This window comes from Phalacrocorax carbo, chromosome 1 (assembly GCF_963921805.1).
Source record: "Phalacrocorax carbo chromosome 1, bPhaCar2.1, whole genome shotgun sequence".
Taxonomy (NCBI): domain Eukaryota; kingdom Metazoa; phylum Chordata; class Aves; order Suliformes; family Phalacrocoracidae; genus Phalacrocorax; species Phalacrocorax carbo.
This window is the reverse complement of record NC_087513.1, coordinates 70,218,119-70,238,523: the sequence shown is the minus strand read 5'-3', so window position 1 is coordinate 70,238,523 and position 20,405 is coordinate 70,218,119. Positions and strand designations below refer to the sequence as shown.

Genomic DNA, 20,405 nt, shown 5'->3' with positions numbered 1-20,405 from the left:
TCATCCAACTGGCAAAAGAAAGGGAAGGTATCCCTAGAAATGGGGATCCTCCACTGCCAATGGTCTGGTCTAGAGCCCTCTGTACTAACTCACTTTATCAAGACTAGTGCAGAAAATCATGGCTAGAAAGGAAGGAAAGGCAACATGGCCAGGAGATTGCCTTCATTATCTTCATGAATGACTCTCTGCTCTGCTTTTGTTTGTCAGAAATAACCCTGCATGTAAAAGTGCCCCGAAGATGAGACGAGTCGTGCTCAAGTCTGATTCAGGGTTTCTTTCATGTAGGTGAAGACCCACGCTCTAGAGCCTCTGGCCAGTGCTAAATAGTCAATTCTCTCTCTCCCTGTCCCATCTACTTTAGATATGGCCTTAAATGGCAAAATAGAAATTCTGCAGAAAGGCGAATATTGCAGCTCTGTTGGTCTTTTTTGCTTTTTCTGGCATGTCAGTTGGCTTGAATTGTGGACTGCATTTGTCCGTGTCAGTGTTTGCTGTCCTTTCCACCGGGGATCTACTAACATTTCTTGCTTCTTTCTCTCCCTTCATCCTGCTCACAGTGAATTGCCTCTGGTTCCGTGCCACCCTTTTCTGTTAACACACAGAAAACTTAAGACTTAAGATAAACTACTTTTTACTTGGATCAAATCGGTCAAGCATGAATTCGGCTTTTATTTAGGCTGGTAACATCCCCACTCCACAGTACAAACACAAGTCAAACCTGGTCGGTTGGTGCTGATTGTTTTGGCCCTTGTTCCTCTCATCTCTTACTCAGAGAAGCAGACGAGTTTTCTTATCAGTTCACTGCAGAAGAACTACAGGCTCTACATTTACTCACAGAGAGCCTTGGGCTGTCCCTAGCCTTCCTACAGTGTGCCAAAATGACCCTGCATACTCAAAGAACCCAAATATTCTTAACATTATTGAAAGCTGAGTGCATGTGATGGGAAAAAGCAGGGAGGATATTCTTGAACATAGGCATTAGCTCCCTGCAACTATTTACCCAAGGGACAGAGATGGGCTCCTCCAGATTCTAACGCAATGCAGAACCCTAATCTGTCAACTGGCTAAAGCCAGCTGTTGCAACTAGATCCCTAACATATCCTAGATCTTAGCCTAAGCCTCCAAATTTTCTTGTGTTTAGCTGATTGTGCAAGTGAGCAACTATACATTTCATGTCTGTTAAGTAAGAAGGGTGCAAGAGAAGAGCTTGGGCACTGGTTTGTTTAGACTTAAGAACCCAATCCAAAATCATTTGAAGCTTCCTAATGATTTCTCAGATAAAGCCTCTGAATTGCCCCTCTTCTGTGCCTTTCTCTATTTGAGTACTGCTAGTAGAATTGGCAGCTGAATAATATACTACTTTGACTTGCAGAAAAACATTGTTAGCACCGCTACCTCTGAGGAAACAAAAAACTAACACTTTTGCACTTGCTCCTGATTTAGGTCTGTGGTTTTTCACCTCTACTTTGCTCTCCCATATACCATAGTATTGTTCATCCAGTTCCATATTAATGCACAAAACTTCCAATTATTTAAAAATAGAAGCTATAGAAATAATTAGATATATTGCTAATACAATCTATAACAAAAGTCTAGACTGGCATAAGTGCATTATTAGTACTTGCAAAGCTAGTAGAGGTTGTACCTCTTGGAAAAAGTAGAAAAGAGAGAAATTGAAAGTTATAAACAGGGACTGAGGGCCAAAATCTGTAAAATAAGTATGTCCCTAGAGCTGCAAATAAGTGCCAGGAAACTTGGTGCTTCTGGAAAATCTGATTAGGTCCCTGTTTGCATCTTAAGACCTTAAATATACTTATGCTTATGGTAAATAAGGACTTTCAACAGACGATGACGTTGTATCTGGGCCCTTGAAAAAAATCTAACCTCACTGAAGTGGAGTCATTCAAAATTTTGACAACCATAGACCAAATGTTAGTATAGGAATTTGCTCAGATTGGGCATTTGGAGACAAATATACTTTATGATTGTATAGAACAGTGGAAAAATCATTTTGCCAGGACTAGGTGGAAAAGACCCATGGGCCATCAGCTGTGCAGCCATGCACCAAGCTTATGGAGTGACTAGTTACTCATTAACCACCTTTTTATGATACTTGCTATTTTCCTGATCAAAGGAGGAAAAAATGCATACCTGCTGCAGATCAAGTGCTATTGGAGAGAAGCATAGGAAAGTTTATCTATTACATAATCTTTTCAAATGGAGTTAAAGTTAATTTAAGTTGGCTTAAATCATAGACTTGTCCTCTGTGTGGGTGGACCACAACTTACTTGCCTATGTTTGAGAATCAAGACTCAGACAGATACTGAAATCTAGACTGGTGGGAAATATGGCCAATGCTATTTGGATGAGTAAGGGGAAAGAGAGGGTATAGGAACTTTATTACTAAGAACTAGTTCAAACCATATTTAGCAGAAAAGTTTTCACTTTTTTTGGTCTTAAGATCTTTCTAGTGGGAAGAAAAAAAACCAACCTTCCTAAAATGGCAGGAAAAGAAAGATAGAGTGATCAAGCAGAAGAATGGAGAAACCTGCCATGAAATTTTACCTAAATATGAAGTTTTTCAGTTTGAAGTTTTTCAGTTTTTCTGTCAGAAAATGAACTTTAAATTAATTTGAATGAATGAACAAAAGTGGGAGGAGGGAGGACAATGGAGGGGCAATAGCCTAAAATGGCACCATTTTCATCAAAAATTCCAGTCAACTCTCTACAAACAAGGGCAAGGATAGTCATAATGATACTCATTTTTCTCTACATACTTCCTCTACTTCCCTTATATAAATTTAGCTGCCATGTCCCCGCCCCTCAGACCTATGATTGTTCTAAACCAGCGTTTTTACTGCAGCCCTTTGGCACACAACCCTACGATACCTCTTTGGATTCATTAGTCGCCTGTTGTGGTTTACAGCACGTCCATCTGCCATTCATTAGGCACTCTGGTCATGGCTAGTGGGAAGCTAGCTCAAGTCTGGTGGAGCAAGACTGTAATGAAGCAATAGCTAAGTCTAATCCTAGCTTGCAATTATTTCATTAGCGGTGTGTTTATGGACATTTGTGGGATGTTGATTTCCTCCTCTGTTAGGCTGCATGCTTTCTTTAGTAAGTAGTGTAGCTTGAAGAAAGATCAGCTGGAATAAATAGATGAGGCCTTTGTCTTAGAGAGAGTGGCGTGAAGAGACAGGCAAGCACTTGGAGCGATGCCTTCAACCAAAATTAGACACTTGTACACATTTCCAAGGGACTAAACCTGCCAACACACTCCACAGCAACTGCCTAAAGGCCCCCAGCAGTAACTGGTGAGCAGCTGGAGTGCTCCCCGCCGGCACCATCTAGACAGTTGTGGAGTGCCCAGGCAAGCAGGTGAGCAATTAAAGAATAGCAATAAAAAGTAGCCAGCCAGATTTTGAGTTCCCTGCCCAAACAGTCAGAATTTGGCCTAACAACCCTTTTCCCAATGATTTTTGAAGTTGATTCAGTTTATCCAAGTTTCATAGAAGAAAGACCAGGAACAAGCCTATCCACTTAAGAGCTGTTGAGACAGAGCAGTTGTACTTTAATTTTCATGCAAGATAATTTTCCAGGCACAGGCAAGATTTTCAGAGCCATGAATAGTAAAGGAAACTCTTGAAAATGCTAGTGAAATGCTTGCAAGAACCCTCACACAGAAGACATTCGAGAGATGAGTCTCCTAAAAGAGACTGCTCTACAATGCGGGAGTTTAGCCTAAGCCTCCTTGTTTCCAGCTATTGCAGGCACAGGGATCTCAGTCTTAACTTCTTTCTTGTAGGGGTGGGGCTGCTGCTGATATCAGTTTGAGCACATTACTTATCACACCTAAACATCTTCCAGGGGGCATGAGCCTCAACCTACAGATAGAAAGGCAAAGCTGTTGACTTCAGTGGGTTGTGCCTCAGGCTCCATTCGAGGAAGGAAGAATTCAGTTCAAAAGTCATCCCAGAAATATATAGCTACACTGAGCAATGGCAGGGCACTTTCCAGCTGTTGAACAATTTAACAGCCCGATTGAAAATAGCCTCCTGATGCATGTTCCTCTAGGAATAATTTCAGTGGCATGTAAGTTTTCTGCCCTTTCATTGTCAGCTTTCTTTCCAGCGATGATATTCTTTTTTCCGGCCAATGCTTTCTGTCAGAGTGGTTTATCTGACAATAGGTTGCAATGAGCCGATTGCTTCTCTGCTTTCCCAAACACAGTCCTGGCCTTCTTATCTCCTGTATCAATGAGTGACATACCATTAAATGTTGTACTTCACCTAATTAAAATGAAAGTATAATGTATGCTCCTTTTCTAATGAGACCATGCTCATTCTTGTAGAGTAGTGAATTATTCATCTCTTCTTGCCACTTGTCCTGCTTGTTTGGTGGCTAAACCCTGCAGAATGGGAGGGAAGGGAATTCAGAGAATGGGGAGGAATAACAAAATTCCTCCTCCATCTCTGATCCTGATAACAGTGGGGAGAGCAGGAATTGCTGCCTTGACTGCTCATCCTCCAGGACAATGGGTAGAGCAGATACAGTAGCTAAGCCTGCCCGGAGCAGGAGCGTGACAGAGCAATGCTGCTGGGGGGCAGGAGCAGGATCACTGCGGCTTTTATTGTCCCCCTAGGGCTCCATGTCACTGGGGCTCCATCACTGCTGCCCCAGGTGGAGGTGCAGGAGGTGCCACTGCCCTCCCAGGTGCTCTGTTGTCTAAACAGCAAGCCCACAGGGTAGGACAATACCTGTAAGTGGAGCTTAAAGACCATATCTTGTCTTATATATGAAACCAAAACAATAAAGAGGGGATCAGACTATTTTAAAAATAAGCCTTGTTTCTGAAAGAAAAGTGAGCAAAGCTCTCAGCTATGGCTGAACTCAGCTGGAGCTGAAGAGTTCATCCCACCCTGCAGCAGTCATTTGTGGGACCACAAAACTCATTTTATCTCCTGGGTAGGCTGTGTCAGGGTGCATCAAGAAAGTAAAAAATGCCAGCTAAATTTGCCTCCTTTTTTAAAAGCAGTAAGGAACCGACAGTTACAGAATATTCTTGCTGTCTGTACACAGCTCATTGAAAATCCAGCTTCTAACAAACAATAAAATAAAACAAATGCTTTCCTTAAAGGTAAGCCTGTGAGAGCATTGTTTCAGCATCCAAGTGAAAAGTACTATTTATATTACAAAAATGCTTCTGCTTTGTTAGCATCAGCCTATCTGCAGTGATAATCAGTTTATCCCAGCAGCAGTACCATTACACCCAGGTTCCAGATGAAACTGAGGAATATGCAGAGAAACTAAAGACCAGATTTTTACAAAAGCTGCTGAGGGGCTGAAAGAGGAAGATAGGTCACAAAATAAATTTCTAGAAATGCCCTAGTGTAAGTGAAATCACTTACTGGGTGTGTTTTCTCCATCAGCAAAGCTAGTTTAAGCATTCCTCACCTTTCTCACAAGACCACTTTCTGCTCTCAGTTTGGCCACTTCGGCTGTGGGAGGCACCATGCCTTTCTCAAGATCAGTGGAATGATCACAGTTAACAAAAAACAACAACAAAAACAAAACCACAGACCCCACCCCCCACCCCAACACACAACACAGCAGTCTTGGTGAAAGGGCATCTTTTGAACCAGTATAATTTCATTAATTCCACGTAGAGTTCATCCCTACAAACACATGAGTCAGCATGACTGGGTGGGTGGACTTGGAGAGCTACAGACTAGGGACTGACAACAAGAGACTTGGTGGAGACAGACAGATGGGAGAACACTGGGGAAGGGCATTCTTAGAGACCAACACCATTTAAATGCTATCTGGCATCACACTGGCTACCTCTCTGCCCTGCTGGGCACACTAATAGCTTTGAAAACCTAATCACCCATTATTCTGGGCAAAGCCAAACAAAAAAAGCATGGCAAAGCAATGAATGTATACCATGTCTCAGACTGGCTCCCTAGCCACTGCATCAGCCTTCATTATGAGCAATTGGAGGTTTTCTTACTTGTCAAATTGTAGATTCCCAGGGCTGTGTTTCCTCACAGCTCATATGATGTCATTGTGAACGGCTAAGTAAACGCAGATTGCTGCAGTCAGTATACAGCGCTCTGCAGGGCAGTAACAGGAAAAATGTGTATTGCTTTATTCAAATGCTGGCAGAGAACATGGAATTGTTTATATTCTCTCTGTTCACTCTAAAAAGATCATGGGATGAAACTTAGGAAGTGTTCTTTAAAAAAGCATTAGAGGAAAATCTCAGCAATGAGAGGTTTATCAAACTGGCCTGAAAAAATAATACAAGTTAATATTTTAATTGTAAACTTCCTTAGTCCTGAAGGATCTCTGAGCACCTGGCACTGTTATCACTGCAGTGGTACGTACCTAATGAACCTCAGGATGGAGGAAAGGATCCTAGCAGGGAACAATAACAAAATACACTTGCTGAACTGCTGTGGTATTTTTAACGACCCCCTAGAACAAACAGGAACTTGCTGTTTGCAGCCTCATGTAACAGGAATGAAGAAAATCCCATCACTAAGGTCACTTGAAACTGGATAAACCGCTGAATGAGATAATGACTGGAAGAGTCCTGTATATATGACTTGTTATCTTTGCTATTTGTGTAATTTCTATGGACAAGAAAATCTCACACAGATAGCACCTCAGATTTTTGGGGTATAACTCATTATTCAGCATGAATATATGTAGCAGAGCTTCCTCTTAGTATAGACTTTTAACTAAGTATAGAGAATTAACTAGCTGAGACCAGAAGAACACTCCCTGTAGCTATTGCACTCTGGGGAGGCAGGGCCAGGTCTCCTGGCAGCTGTGATGAACATCATAAGCTATGTTATGTTAATCCTCCAAGTTTCAGACTTGAGATAAGTCAGAGGTTTTACAGCATCCATTACCTACTACTGTGTTTTTTATTTTGTTTCAATACATATGATGTTTATTAGCTGAATGGCCTTAAATATTGGAAATGAAAGCAGAAATGTACCATTTAAATTTAGATCATGCTTTCCCCCCTGCCACACACACACAATTTTAAACTACTCTGAACAGTTCCCAGGATTCTGTGTCCAGGTTCCAAGCAGAAGACTAATAATAACCCCTACATTATGAGCACTCATTTGGTGCCTATAAAACTGTAGCTGCAGCCAGAGATAGATGATAGCTGTTTATCAAAACAATGAATTAGTTTAAATTAATTTAACACTGTCTCTAGTACTGGGAACGAAGAACACCAGGCACAAGTGTAATATACTGGCTGGACCACGTGGCAGTGCTTATCTTTGTCCATCCTAACATGTCAAAGCTATCATAGGAAATCATTACTTCCCTTTTCTGGGGTGAATTAATCTTCCTACTGGGAGTGGCTGTATGGGATGAGCAGTGATGTGAGATCAGGCAGATCACCAGGTAGGCTTCAGATTTAAACAGGCTTTGGTCAGCAGTGATTTATGAAAAGTTGTTCTCTACCCACACCTGCTCTTCCAGCCTGCTCCACAAAAGAAAGGAGGTGATGATGTTAGATACTGTTAAGGTGACTACCAGTCCCATCTCCCTTAAGGTCTTTTTTTTGCCTCTAGAAATGAGCATCTCTAGAGCCTGTTAGAAAAACCTTTATTCAGGCTGAGCTTTCTTCTTCAGTTAATCATTTCTCCACTTTGCCACCTGCGTCTTTGTACCATGAGAAAGAAACATGTGATCCATAGCATTTAACTTATGTTTTACTTCAGTTGTTGATCATAGCCTTTCTATCATTCAATTTTCTTGTTCTTTAGTATCACAAACACTGCTGTGGAAATTATACCTTTGTCACTTAAAGAGCTTCTCTGCTTCTGTGGCTGTGTCTCTTAATTCCCCATGTATAGCAGCAAAGCTGTTTACTTTAAAAAAAAATAAATTGCTGGTACAAACAAAAGTTCAGGATTCCAGGTGGCAAGCAAGTAACATGAGCAGATGTCTTAACAACACAGAGAAAAGGTGGGGGGGAAGCATAGATAAAACACAAGACCAGCCGTCAGGACATTTGCTACCACTTTCCATGAGATGCTAGAGGCAGTTGGAAGATTATGCACTATGTTGCTAGTAACTAGTCACACAAGCCTGAAAACCATTGTGGTTTATGTCACTGGCTGATATATCTGTTCTCACATGCCTTTCTCCATTCATTCTTCTGGGAACTTCTCCAGGTGTCTGGGTCAGGTACTTGGCAATAAACCCATCAGAAAAAAACCCAGTTCCTTATCTTCAGCCTTTAAAATTCCAGGTAGCCAAGGAGCTGCAATGCAAAATCAGCTAATAGCATTATTTGAAAAGAATGTGTTCCCATAAATATTGTATTCTGCACTGTATTAAAAAGATGTTACATTTATCAACACTTATGTCATCAGGCTTATAAAAAAAGAGGATCAAGAAAAATCCATGAGTCAGCTTTCAATGTATTTTGTTGCCTAATTCTTCATTTCCCTGTGACACAAGCACCTTACAGGCAAGCATCGATTGATCTGTGAGCCACAAATCAGCCAATAGGGCTGACACGAACTTCTAGTTCCTAAGCTCCTTTGTCAAAGAAAGCTAGAAAATGCACAGGACAGAGGATCTTTAAAGATTTTCCTGTATATCCTGCTCCAGCTGGATTGTAATTGCAGTGTAAAGTTTTTCCAGGTAATCGGTCATTTCCATGGAACCAAACACAGAAAGACAGGGTGTGCATGTAAAAGAAATGAAGTATATCACAGAAAAAGCCAAGGAACAGCTTGCTTTTCATGTGATGTGAGCTGTAGTCTCATCTGATAAAGTATACACAGATTTAAAATAAGATGAGAAAATTATTACAGTCAGGCCAAGGCGAAGAGCATGTTAGATAGTCTGTTCAGACTTTGACCACGCAGAAACAACCAGTGCTGTCTACCAAAATGAAATAGGGAGTCCTGCATCCCCTTACATTACTGGCTTTCTGAGGCAACTGAGAGAAGGTACGCTTTATGCCATTTCTAGTTACCATTTGTGCTGAAATAATAGCACAGCAAAATACTTCCATGAAGGTACTTTTTGCCATCCTGAAGGTTACAAATACAGGCACTAATACAGCATTAATGCCAGTGGTCTTGCTCATAGTACACTAACTGCCCTCTCATTCAGGCTGACTCACCAGGGCCTGATAAAGCCCTATTTTTAAATATTTAGAGTTACACTAAATCTTCAGCCTAGCAGCAAAAGAATATGTTGCACCTTACCAGAATGAGGTTGTCAGACCTGGACATACCACAAGAAACAAAATGCCTTTTGCTCCTGGCAAGAACAGCAGCCAGTAGGATGATGAAACACCAGCCAGCCCCCCAGATCACAAAGCACTAACCCCAGCGTGAGGCAAAGTGGTTTGCTGAGCTCCTTACCAGCAGCCTCCCCCTTAGGCAGGGGTAAGAATTTATGTCCAAGTTGCTGCTGGCAGCCAGGATGCTCTCGCGGAACAGCTGGGCCTTGTAGACCAGTCCTTAACCCCGAGCAAAGATTCACATAGAACTGGCTTTTCACTTTGTTGGAAAAATTTCTTCATCTCCTTTGGGCATGAGACCATGCTCCCTCCCCTACTCCCTGGGAAAGGGGTCCGCGGCTCTCCCAGGACATGCAGACCTTCTCTTATAAGGCAACTTTACTTCTCTCCCCTTTCTTCCAGTTTCTCCTATTCAGCTCTTGTCTTCTGAGCATGGGAAGGGAGAGAAAGCAGAGATCAGAGCAAGAGTTGAAGGAAAGCCTTAAGAACAAAAGCCCAAAGAACAAAAGGCAACAACACAAGTAATACAAAAGAAAAAAAAAAAACAAACCAAAACCAAAAAACAGAACAGCAACAGAAATCCCCACTCCCGCACTGCACTGGCTGCTGCTTCCTTCTCTGCTCATGCATGTTACTCCCTCCACACTAGCAAGGAATGAGGCAGCAGCTCCGCACAGTCCTAACTGCAGCTCAGGGCATCTCCAAAACGGCCAGGCAACTCTTCCTTTCAGGAGCTCCACTCAAGTAACTCACATTGTGTGCACCTTTAGCACCAGCAGGGCGAAATCAACTTTAAACCCTTTCGGTACACACAGATCAGCTGAAGCCGAGTAGCTGGTGGATGCTACAGCCAAGAAACTGCATCTTTGCCATCTCCCTGTAGCAGTGGTATCTGGTTAAAAAAAAAACAATTTATTCGCACACATTTCTCCTGTGCAATACAAAATAACACTGCAGTGAATAAAAGAACAAAATGGAGGCTAGAGATATTGGGTTTGTTTGTTTGTTTGTTTTAAATCTGCATTTCTTAAATTACAGGTTCTTTGAAAACACATGGTAAGGTGTTCAGGCATTTTCTTTGAAAGAGAAATGTAAAAAACTAAATTCCTTCCAAAAAATGGCCTTTCTGTTCAAAGTGCATTTTCCAACAAAAATTAATTCATACAAAAATGCTTAGACAATAACCAGAAGGTTATCCTGCCATCTAAAGTATTATAGAATTCCCTCCTTTATTTCCTTTCTTTCTGTTTCCTTTTTAAAGATGACAAACTATTTTGACCAAAAGTAGGATGTTCCGTAAAGTCAACACTGGGAGAAATGTAAGGAAAAAAGATACAAAAAAGCTACAGCCCACTGAAAGTTGTCATCTTGCCATTGTCTTAATGAAGTACTGGATTTTTAAAGAAAAAAGCTATCCACCCCTTCTTTCTTCTGAAAAGATTTGCTTTCTTTTTTCAGTTCTTTCTCAAATGAGTCAAACTTTATTTTTCACCCTGAGATGGGGGGTGGTGTTTGTGTCAAAGTTTTATACTGAGAATCCTGTTCTACTTTTCCCGGTGTCTTTCAAAACAGCATGAAAATTTAAACCTTACCTGTGTCACTCATCTAGAAAAATAACAGTTATTTGTGTGATTTCATCTGTAAGACTTGCTCTACAGCCCGATCACAAATATACTCTGTCTCAGACACACAAACACCTGGAGGTGTTACCATTAACTGTTTTGGAAAACCATATGTGTTAGTAATAGCACACCAGAAAGTTTAGTCTTCACGAAGGGGTGACATAACAAGTTATACAATAAAGTCAAGAGAGGAGAAATGGTAGAAGTATGGATATTACACACTGCATTCCTAAAATGATCAAAACCCTTTGACACAGCAGTCTGACCATTTATCTTTTATATGAGAGGAGACCTGTGAAATAAACAACCTTACATTGAACCAATATATTATGGAATGGGATAACGTAATATAAATTAATCCTTCTGCTTGTATTCCATATGCAGCAACCATTTTATTACAAAAAAAAAAAAAAAAGGAAAAAATTACTCCAGCACTGAAGGCAATGGGGTGAACATTACTACAAAAATCTTCCTGCTCCATTGCGATGGGATGAACTACTACAATGCTGTGTATTTTATGAAATCCACAGTAGACTATCCAAATTAATATACAGAGAGGTTCTTTTATTGTGAAATTACCACACCAGAAGCAAGACAAGAAACACTTCCTGCTATCAACATTAGGATGTGGTTATAGCCAAAACTTTTGACAAACAACTTTCGTATTTTCCGTATTCAGTACTGAATAAGGAAAGTGGGCTTCGTTCTGCTAACACACCTGTGCCAAGATTGCTTTCTCCCCAGTCTCCGAGCAGTGGCAAATTTTGCCTCTAACCTGGGAGCCAGACATCTCTGACAGTGAAGGGAGATACTGACAATTCTCTTACATCACACTCAGTTTGCATGAAAGCTGCAAGCCTGCGAAAGCAGGACCGGGCAAAGATAGATGTTGCAGAAGAGCTGGAGCACCCACAAGACCCCGTGCCTGGGCATACACAGGCAGGTAGCACCCCTAAACCCGGGCAGCCCACATATGGTCTGGTTGGTGAGCAAGAGAGCAGAAACACGCAGGGAGCAGAGCACTGGGTAAACAGTCACCCTGGAAATAAGTGTGAGCATAAGTAGAGCAACTACCCTTGTGCAAGTCGGGAAATGGGTGGCTCACCTTTCCATTTCACAAGTGCCTGCAAGCATCAGTTTCATTACACTGAAGTCAATGACTTTTACGTTCATTTTTAGTGGCAGCAGAAGTAAACTAATGTCATGCTCTGATAAAAGCACAAGTTATTGTTTGCATCATTCCTTGCAATTAAAAAGTGCTTGCAAAATAATCCAATGTAGTGCTTCCTTCCAGTCTGCTATTAAGACATTTGAGATGAAATTAGTAAATGCACTATGGTATGGACTGCCAGAGTTTCAGATTAGCTCCTTGAAACTAGTTGCTTTTCTCCAGACCCTTTCCACTCAAAAGTTCCTAAAATCAGGTACTTCCCACAGCAGTAAAATGCAGTTACATCTGAGATAAACTGAAGTTCCACTAACAAAAGAAATACTCCCCAGAATTTTGTAGTAGAAACTGAAAAGTGACAGCTGTTTTAAAAATTACACTAATTACACTGACATTTTGCCAGGCCAAAGGATTAATATCCTGATGAAGACTGGCTAGAAAACACAAATGAGTACAACTGTGGTCTCTGTCTTTTCCACAATAGCAGAGTCCTTCCAAACAGCTTGTCAAAAGAAGGTCAGTTATTGACATCTAATTAAATTAGAATCTGAAGCAGTCTTTGGAGTCCTGCTACGTGCATATTCAGCATGTAAACTATTATTTACTGTAAAAATAAATCCAATATACAGTGCTTAAGCTTGACATTTGAAAGTATGTTAGTGATTTCAAAGTACTTGAACATGGGATGCTGGTTTCATCCATGATCCTGCAGCAGGGATGAAGGTATAGATTTGAGACAGGTATTCCAGTCCCTTTATAACCCACCATAATAAAAAGACTTTTGAACCATTTTTGATATTCAGATTTGGGTCCACAGAACTGTAGCCCACATAACTACCACTGAAGAAAAACTGCTTATATTACACTTCGCAACATAACCTCCAAAAGGGAACAGCAACACATTTTGTCATAAAGCTGTTGAATCCTAATCTGTATTTACTATTACACAGTGTATATATACTCACAGAGGTGTATATATATGCTGTTATATATATGCACTGTATAGCAATATATACAGAGTATATTAAAAAGTGTATACTTTTATATATAAATAGCAAAAGTATATATACTTTTGCTATTTATATCATCAGTCAAGTGGAGGACCTCACTGTGCTGTTACAGGAAAAACATACAAGCATACACAGTAATTTCTCTGAACAGTTCACTGCTTAAGACGGTGACTAAAATATGCAGAAAACATGCAGAGTTTGAGACAGCAAGGCAATGTAAAACAGGTCATTTTTATACTTCATATAGTTCTTCCTTTCCCCCCACTGATCTTGGTTTGCACCATTAAATTTACCTTCTAGTTTACTACAAGCACGTTAGGTCTCAACATAAGTGACCACAGTGAAGAAACCAAGAGAGGAGGGAAGGCAGAGAAATCCTCTGCTGATGTCTCACTCAGCACTCATATCCCCACATCACTGAATTGCTGTAGATACTGTCAAAATTGAGTCAAACCCAGGCCCACAGACGCAGAGCAAGAAATCATGGTTACATCTATGACGTACCAGGATCAGGAAAGGACTCTGCGTAGTAAGTTCATATTTGCCCCACCGCCCCCTCCCCAACCCATCCATACTACCCCCCTCCCCCAAACAACCTGCACTTTCAGGAGCAAATTAAATTCACATGGTAGTGCCTTTAAAACAAACCGTTACTTCCCAAAGCTGGACACAGAGCTGTTGAAGGAGGCAGCACATGCCAGAATCCTGTGGCACTGCCATCCTGCAGGCTGGAGCTCACCACATGCTCCAAGGGGACTGAAATTCCAATACATGAGGGGCCTCCAAGACAGTGATTGGGGGGTGAACTCTCTAACAAAAATATGTTTTAAAAAAATTAAATACTTCATTTGTGAAAGTGACTTTTGATCATTATAACCTCTGGTTTTAGCCACTCCGGTGTTTCCTGCCAAGTATGGTTTACTGATGACACATCATCATGGCACCAGGAATGGACTTGTTGATAAGTTAAATAATGGGACTACTTTCAGACCATTTTTATAGCTGAAAATTCTCATGGCATAAAAGAGTCATCATACAGTTATTTCACTGTGGAGAACTGTTATTTTTCTTAGAATAACTTTGAACTGTGTAGCTTTTGGGGAAGGGGGATGTTTTTCAAATAAAACCCTGCTTCCATTCTTTCCCCAAAAGCTCAGCTTGTATTAGCTGGAACGATAACAAATTCATGAAGATATGTGTTGAGGCAGATTGTAAATTTAGCCAGAGCATTTATATGTTACTAAATCCAAACAAAGATCTAAAGCAAGAAGCGAAACACCACAAAAACAAATGTTCCAAAAGATATGGACTAAGATTTTTAAAGCTGAGTCCCAAAGAAACTGATTAATTACATGGTTGATAATCTCAGTTTATATGCCAAGTTAATTCCTGATATAACTTCATTGTCTTCAGTGGAGTTACACTGCAAATGTATTTGACAGATAGTCATGTTTCTTCTCCAAGAATAACTTCTAAGGCAGAATGTTTAAACATGAGTGAATGAAAGTCCTGGGCCAAGTTCTGCCCTAATATAAACCCTGTACAAAACAGCTGACTTGGAAGGGAGTTCATAAGGAAAGGCAGAGAGAGACATGAGCCTATTCTTCCTTTGCTGGGACATTACATCAATTCCCTTAGGTAATGGTCATGTCTCCGAAAAACACAGCAGGAATCCGAATTGCAGTTTGTTGGAGATTCTTATCTTCTAATCCTGCATGTTCTCTTATTCCACAAGTGTTTGGGGAACAGCCTGGACTGGTGTCAGTGGAGGACCATGAAATTCACTCCTATTAGGTACTGCATTGATCCAAATCCTGCCTATTTCAAAATACATTTGATCTTCTTTGAGGATAAGCACTGGAAATGGTAATTTTAATATGAACATTGGCATTAGTCACCTAATTTAATAAAAAAAAATAATGCATTTCACACATTCTCAACCTCAACATTACTTTCAGCCAAAACCCAGCATTTGGATTTTATTTTTTTTAGTGTGTTGGGTTATTTTTGGCACATTAATTATTAGTATTAGAGTTAAGCATGTCTAAATAAGGCTGGTGGGTCAAACAGGGTCACACACCTTTGCTAAGGTGAGAAGGAAGTAATGCCCATCTCAACTGTTTCTATGCAGCATTGCTAAGGACATGGAAAAATTTTATTGCTTTGCCTGAAGCATCATTTATGCCAGCAGCAGAAATCTGAGCGCTACAGCTCTGAGTGTAGTGACTTCCTAATGTCCTTACTTCTGATTCTTCCACTGACAGAAGTTATTTTACTAAAAAGTGATGTAATCTGGCAGTAAGGGAGCTCAACATAAACAAAATGGCTCTGCAGTAATACCCCTGCACTAGGGGGACCATTGCTAGGGCAGGCGGCACAAGCCAGCAAAGTGGTCTGTGGATTGGCAGCCCAAGCACTTGGATGCCCTTCCCAGCTCTCCTCTCATTGACTAGTGTCATGAGATAGCAGTGTCACATACATTGTTTTAATACTCAACTGGATGTCAGGGCCCCATCTGCTAAGCACCCATCTGCTAAGCAAAAGTGAAGACATTTCCCATCCAAAGTAGTCTGCAGTAGTTATAAACGGGACAGACACTGGATCAAGAGCATCTCACATTCCCCATCTGTGAAATGCAGCTGCTAATCTTCAGCCTTGTAAGAATGAGTGGAATTGAAAAGCTCCATAGGATGGGCTGTGACCATTTCCCCCAAAACTGGCACAGACTACATGGCTCTGAAGATGACACTTCCCCTCTTACCTGGGGTTGCGCTGGGGTGGCATTTTCCTCCTTTCACCAGGCCCAAGCAAGCCTTATGCAAGTACTTTATTACTGGCAGTGCCTAGCGAGCGACTCGCTGGGCTTGCTGTGCTCCCCGCTGAGACCTGCCAGCAAGGGAGACTAATTGCCATCTGGCCCTATGTGTGCCAGCCGCCTCCTACCCTTCCTTTCTTTTCCCCAGCTCCCTCCTGCATACGTGATCATTTGTTATTGCTGCATACAAGCCTCCCTGCTGGAGAAGAATACAACCTACTTTTTACCTCCTCACCAGGGCTTACATCTGTGATCTTGAATTCTTTGCCGCTGTAGCACTCAACACCCATACCATTTCATCTTGTGTACATAGCTGTACCTTTCTTCTCCCAGGCTCATCTCACCAGCTGTGGCCCAGTTCTACCTTTCCTTCTTATCACTTGTCACCTTCTCACCTCCTTCTTTTGGGCTACTTCCAAAACAGCTCTTCTCCCTCTTTTTCTTCAGAGCTGCTGCTCTATCACCTGTTTCAGACATTAGTGCTTGACAGACTTCCTTCCAGTCCCTTTCATCACTTTGACCCTCCTCTCCAGCAATTTCCATCTACAAGCACAAGGTTATCATAACTATAAGTGGAGCATGTTTAAATACGAAAATAGTTGGACAGGGTCCCGCACTGTCTTCCACCTTTTCTCTCTCTCCATTAGCAACTCCAGGTAGAGGTACAGGGTAAGGCACTGCAACACAGGTAGCACATCACTGCCTCTTCTTCAGAGTATGACCGTGAAAGGAGAAAGCATTTTTAAAATCTGTTCTTGAAAAGGAAGGTGGTAAGGAGTCTTCTGAAAGCATGTCAGGAAAATGTTTACCCTCCATCACTTCCCCAGTTAAAATAGAAAAAGAAAGAAAAAAAAAAAAGGAAAAAACCCCATGCTGTGTATTTGACCAGCAATTAGAGAAGCAATTACTAGCAATTAGACAACAGTCATGACCAAACTTTTGAAACATCAAGATGTTTAAACTATTCCAGCTGAGGTAAAATGTGGGGAAAAAAGTCCTGGTGCAGACATGATCATGGATGGAAAATAAGCTACGTGGAGATCTTGAAGAATAATGACACCCACATTAGACAACGACTTGAAAAGTTACTTTGGCTAAGAATTGCCACATTCACTCCGAGGGCCAAGAAGAGCATTTCTGCAAAAGCTAATAAAATTAAAAAATAAGATTTCCTAAGGAAAATACAAACTTAAAATAACACCAATTTAAAATTTCTTCTTATTTAGTGATCTCATTTCCTTAGGATCAACTTCTTATTACCCATCCAAGTGTGAAGCATAGTTACATATTCCTTAAAACTGATGTTCTGATTGTATTTAAAAAATAGGTTCTGATTAAACAAAGCTTAATTAATTATATTTATTCTGCAGAGCGTTGCCTTGTCCTGCTCTTGGGCACAGAAATCCAGTATGTGGGGCACTCTCATGGCTTTAATTTTGAAAAGGATCAGAAATGGGTTAAGCTGTCACCTTTTACTGTCTGTCTGCAACTGAAAGAAGAATGGAACTATCCTGTAGGGCTGACAAGGAAAACTTTTCCTATAGGTGAAATCACTGCAATCATAGCTACTGCATTGATATCTCTAGCTCCATTTTAGAAACACAGAAAGGATTTTAAATAGTTGGCAGTGGTGAACGCTTCATTTACACCACTAGAAATTCAAGGCACTGCTTAGTTTTAAATTAGAACATAATCAATATCCTGACAAAGCCTTTATAGGTTGTTTTTAAAGGAGGGTGGAAGGATAGAAAAAATTAAATGTAAGAACATAAGTAGCAAGATCTTAGCCCATAAACTGAAACCGAGAACTAGTTATCCAGTGGTCCAAAATGAAAAGCTTTTTTCTACTTTTGCAAATTCATTAATAGCATTTGTTGACCATTGCTTTAAAATATTACAGCTGACGGCATTAAGTGACAAGTGGGCAAAACATGGAAGATAAATTGTTGCAAGGCAGGCATGCCAAAATACAGAAGAAAGCTATTTAGCCGATTATATGTTTACCTTACAAGGCTTAAAATCTGAAGGGAAAGTTTTCAAGAATTAAATTATTTTGAACACCCCTAGTTTGGAAACTTCAAAGCATCCTGGTTCAAAAAGTGCCAACTTTTTTTTTCCACTGGTTATTGGAAATCTAGAGCATCCAAAATAACGTGTTTTTCAAAGGTCATCTGCTCATAGCACTGTAAATGGGGTTGTTTTGGCTTTTTAATGGTAGAAGCTATTGTAACAAAAAAAAAAAAAAAAGTGAAAAAAAGTTAGAGACTACCATAGAAAAACCTCTTGGTATTATTTGTCCTGCATTGTTACGTGGGTAGATGATTAACACTGTAAAGAGTTTGGTTTTTTCATTTCTTTCCCCCCTCCAAAAGCGTAAAGTGGACCACAAACAGAGAAAAGGTCTCAACTGCTGCAATAAACAACACTGAATTCTGCTTACCATTCAGGGGAGCTGCTACATGCTCATTGACACAGAAAAGTTTGCTGGGAAAGCTTTAAAAAACAGATGAGTTGATGGCTTGTGCATCTCAATGTTGTATTTTTGTTCCTCCAGCTCTTGTTGTACGCTTCCTGACCAAACGGTTCATCTGGGAATATGACCCAACGCTAGGTAAGTTGCATTTTATTCTGTACAAATGGTACGCTGTATATAATAGCATGCCTGAAGTAATGGAAAGTCATAGAGTTAAAATTCCAAGCCTCAGTCAACCTTTAAATTTGCTGTAAAAAGCTTCTCTATGGTCATTTAAAGCTGGAACAAATTTTTACCTAAGATGGCAGAACAGAGAAGCAGTAACGCACTCAAAACGAAAGCAGAATTAATACACGAGGCACATTTCTGCCTACACAGAAGTCAGTGGGAATTTTGCCATTGGAAGCCATTGCATTACTATTTCATTCTGAAAATTATTTAGCATGCGATCAGTTTTCTGCTTTTGGATAACCCAAACATCAGCTGCTAGAGAATAAGATGGCTGGGATGCAGATCTCAAAAATTCAAGGGGAAAAAAAAACTTAGGTACTTACAGTCACTCTACCTATCCTTAGAAGCATTTTTTTGTCCTCACTTTCAAACATACATTGCGTCTCACCTTTTGGGTGACCAGATAGGAACACCAGGCATCAAAAGGAACATGTCTCCTCCACTGCTCCCACATCACTGTGTTGGGTCTGGCACTTTGGAGAAGCTGGCACAGATATCTCAAAAAACCCTTCAAACAATTGCTCTGAATTAGAAGCCTTATTTGAAAATTTGGGCCAAGGTCCGATTACTCGGTATTTCCTAAGTTAGCAAATATTTGAATGCTCTGCACCAGGGAAAATCCAGGCCAAGAAGTGTGAGATGAGGCATTAACATCTTAGAAGGCACCTTTGACACCTCAGAACTGATTCGCGCATGAAGTAAGGGGCTGGGAAATTTCCTTTTCTCCTGCAATCAGTTGCCACCTCTTCCTAACATTTCTTTGGAGGCTTAGATACAGATCACACAGTTAAATACCTATTTCTTTCTTAAGCTTCTTTCAGAGGTCTCACTAAAGAAACAGAGAACACCATAAACTTGCACAGCAACAACAAAGACAGAAGTTTAATACTCTTTATTGCAAAACCTAGGCAGCCCTTTCAACAAAGCAAAGTATTCAGTATCATACTAAGTACTTTCATCTGGTAAGATGTAGAAATGACAGATATCAGAAATCTCATATTGGGAAAATAATTCACTGAACAACGCGAACTCAAATACATTCTTTTATCTGTTAATATCAATGTATTCTTCAGTGAATTATATGTCACTTGCCTTGTACCGCACAGTGGGATGTTCAGTATAATATTCTATTATTAGTAGTATTAGTACTTCACATCTCTATAACTAAAACATATTTTTAAGAACTTAATGGTAGAAGTATATTAAGCATTTTGTCTCAGTATAGTCCATGTTCATCAATTTCTTACAGGGGCACTGCATACAAAAGTATCCTTGTAGCCTTGCTTAAGCACACAAAGCGATTAGCAAGCTGCAAGGTTTATTATTTTTTGCCCCATTATGAAGGCCCTGTGCCCTTTTCGGTGTGCAAGACTTGACATTTGTTTCTGTTTTACAAATGAATACAACTGCAAATTAACCGTGCCCCTCAGGAATCTAATCATCTTCTGTTTGCAACACAGAAACCTTTCATGCAGACAACAGTCCTATCTCAATAAAACAAACATTAAATCTCTTCTGACTTACTGAATTCTACGTTCTCATTCAGTTTAGAGGATAAAAGCTTAAATTATATATTACAGTTACTGCGAAGCTAACTGCTTTAAGTTGCTCAGAGGAAAAGGTTTGAGAAATTCAAAAGCTAATGAACTTTTGTCAGTAAGTCATTTCTTAATCACAGTAATCTCTGGTGAAAGCTGCCCACCAGAGATTGTTTTTTAAAGTATTCTTTTTTCAAACTATGGATCACAATGGGATTCAAAGGAAGGTCTGAAGTGTTCAGGGGAAAAAAAAAAAAAA

At 40.4% G+C, this 20,405-nt stretch overlaps 1 protein-coding gene across 7 annotated transcripts in view; it reads left to right on the top strand.

The window, feature by feature from the left end:
- Window positions 1–20,405, top strand: part of RERG (RAS like estrogen regulated growth inhibitor) — a 110,251-nt gene that overhangs the window by 73,087 nt on the left and 16,759 nt on the right. For all 7 annotated transcript variants that reach the window (XM_064459065.1, XM_064459021.1, XM_064459049.1 and 4 more), the window contains exon 3: window positions 18,459–18,515. In XM_064459065.1, the coding sequence (XP_064315135.1) occupies window positions 18,459–18,515 (57 nt within the window). The remainder of the gene's footprint in view (window positions 1–18,458; window positions 18,516–20,405) is intronic.